This window comes from Phalaenopsis equestris, unplaced genomic scaffold (genome assembly GCF_001263595.1).
Source record: "Phalaenopsis equestris unplaced genomic scaffold, ASM126359v1 Scaffold000002, whole genome shotgun sequence".
Classification (NCBI taxonomy): domain Eukaryota; kingdom Viridiplantae; phylum Streptophyta; class Magnoliopsida; order Asparagales; family Orchidaceae; genus Phalaenopsis; species Phalaenopsis equestris.
In genome coordinates, this window is record NW_018164444.1 from 39,132,250 (window position 1) to 39,135,157 (window position 2,908).

The following is a 2,908-nucleotide window of genomic DNA, read 5'->3' on the forward strand; positions in this document are numbered from 1 at the left end:
TGTTGCGTTCTTTTGTTTACTCACTGTTCTATAGTATTAATTCAAGGCACACAGAATTTCTTTTTTCTTCCATCTTATATCTATTTTTCATTATGCTTTTTAGGACCTAGAGTCATTAATACACATTGGTGTATGGTTACATTCTTCTTGTAATTTTTGTTTTCTCAAAAGGTTTGATGATTTTTTAATTACATTTGATACCCCACCCTAATTGCTTTTACATTTAAACTTTTCTCTATTTTAAAATTTCCCTTATTATGGTGCATGTCTTGCAATAACTTGAGGTTAATATTTTTTTGATAAATTCTGGGCTGTATTGATTATTTATGAATCCTCCTTTATGAATATTGTGCTGACTACAGCCTGAAGAGCTGCAAACTTTGAGATCATTGATTTTGTCTTCAAACCATGCCCCGTTTTCTTCACTTATGGAGCCTGTTATACAACCGCTGCTTGAAGAACTATATATGGGACGCTCATCAAATGGTATGCATTTATTTATGCTGCTTTTTTATGTTACCCATTTTAGTCATTTTTTAATCATGCATATTGCCAGCAGCCTTCTCTTGACAATAATAATTTTAAGATGAAATTAAATAATGTTCATCAGGTATTTATACAGACTTTTGTTTCCTTGGCCAAGCATGGGTTCATATTGGGATACTACGCTTCCATCTTTTAGTAAACCCAGATGGACATGATCCTGTTGTGAAGAATGCTTTGAAGTATTCATGGATACTACAGAGGAAGTCCCTTCTTGAACTTGAGAAAAAGGTTCTTTCTTCTTTTTGTTTTCTAGTTTCTGCAACATGCTTCAATTTTTAAATTCCTTGGTATATCATGGTGACCTTCTCTGTTGAGAATGAAAAGAAACATATAATTCATAGTTCAGTGAGTTGATTTTTTTTAACTTTGCTTAAATCAAAAACTCTTTGCCATGATAAAAGCCTCTAGAAATGTATGCTTTGTGTTTTAAAGTTGTGTGCATAGAGCTGGCAGATGGCTGTACTGATAGGTTTCTTCTCATTTTTAACTGTCAGGTACGCCAAGAATGCGAGTATCTATCTCGACAAAGCAGTGTCATAGTGGATGAGAAAATTAGAGGATTTCAAGAGAAGTTGGAGATGGAAGAGAAACGAGCACGAACTAAGGTAATACTTAAATACTTTAAAACTAGTGTTTAGGGTGTATGATTGATCAGTTGTCAAACACAAAATTCTATGTTTGGAAATTAGAATTTTCTTTTATGTATAACTGTTTTTTATGCATCATTTTTATTTTTTCATCTAATCAATAATACCTTTGAATTTAGCTTTCTAATAAACTATGTTGATGTTGATGGCTTGCTTCTCCTTGCTTGAACTCTTTTATGTCCATTTTCTGAAGGTTTTCTTGCCATTCTACTTCTCGGGTCTATCTCGCTGAAATTTTATCAAGAAAGTTAAGTTATTTTTAACTAATCGTGTTGCTCTCAGGTTGTCTTTCGCCCAGAACCTTCAAAATATAAAAAGCTGAAAGTAGCATGTTGTAATTTTAATGAGCTTGTTGTATCTTGCTCCTCGCTGCTAAATAATCTCAGATGCCATGCAGATATTGATACTATGATTGAGATGGCAAATAACTGGCAGGTGAGGCATACTTTTACTCAGCTTCGTGAACTTGTTTGTTCGTTTATGCATTATCTTATTCTTTTGGATTTACGAATTTTCAGGCCACTTCAAAATCCTTTATTAATAGATTGTCAGAAGATTTTTCAGAGTACATAGACTTTGTTCAACCAATTCAGGTTGCTGTGTATGAAATGAAGCTTGGCCTGTCATTGGTCATATCCGGTATCGTGGAAAGAGAATATATGAAGAAGATTGGGATAACTAACATAGATAGTATTTTGGTAAGTTTATAATGCTAGTTTATGTATAGTTTTGCTTATTTGAAAGAGCATTTCATAGTTGTCATTTCAAGTTGAGCCAAACATTTGTCTGAACCATTGGTTGGTTTTCTAAATCCCCTTCTTTTTTTTTTTGGTGAAAGCTGCATCTGGTTGTGAATTTAAATGTACCGGCGAGTTCAGTTTGAATTTATAAATAAAATTCCGTTAATTTCTCTGTTGTCAAAATTTTAAGCAAATTGTTGACGTACATTTCCAATTATTTCTTTTTTACCGTTTACAGTGAGCATAATCACTATACATGAGGCTCTATGAAATATTTGTTAACTTTGATTGTAGTTTTTTTTGCTTTTCGTTTCTATATTATCTCTGTGATATCGGATTTAACACAAACCACAATAGGGAAAACAAATATTATTACTTAAAGACAAATAAACGGTTACAACTCACACATTGAAAGGGAAATTATAACAAATACGACACAAAAACGTACACTGGGGCGGATTTAAGTTGGTGGTGGCGGCCGTCAAGGGTTTGATAGTGTTGATAGATAGATAGGATGGTTGGGTGGTGATTTGAAGTTGGCAGTTGTGATGGAAGAGATTTGGGATCGCTGTTTTGAGGGTGGTAGTAAGCGTGGATAGTTAGACAGTGGTATGACAACATGGGGAAGGGCTTGTGGGGCTGCAGAGATGATGCAATTTTCAGAAGGGAAAATACCTTAGAGGCCACAATTTGAAATTAGAAACAATCAAAATTTCCCTCTAAACAAGCACACAATATATATATATATAATAATAAAAGCTAATAATAGATACAAATAGTTCATAGGAAAGGAAAGAAAATAAAAAGGAAATGTAATATAATAAGAAAAGGCTAGGATAAAAAAGGGAGGTGGACGAGAATAATGATAGAAAAGGAAAGGATCAACTAGGAATGGTAAAGGGGTTTTTACTACGGTACTGTAGCAACAACAATACCGTGTCTCGGCATGCTTCCTCGTCTATTTCGGGAATTTGG

General features: G+C 33.7%; 1 protein-coding gene across 1 annotated transcript in view; it reads left to right on the plus strand.

Annotated features, from left to right (window-relative positions):
* LOC110017904 (midasin-like) overlaps positions 1-2,908 on the plus strand; it is a gene marked incomplete in the record, with an annotated part of 124,351 nt that overhangs the window by 96,670 nt on the left and 24,773 nt on the right. The window contains 4 exon segments of the mRNA XM_020715060.1: positions 611-774; positions 1,041-1,151; positions 1,476-1,628; positions 1,712-1,891. Of these exon segments, the coding sequence (XP_020570719.1) occupies positions 611-774; positions 1,041-1,151; positions 1,476-1,628; positions 1,712-1,891 (608 nt within the window).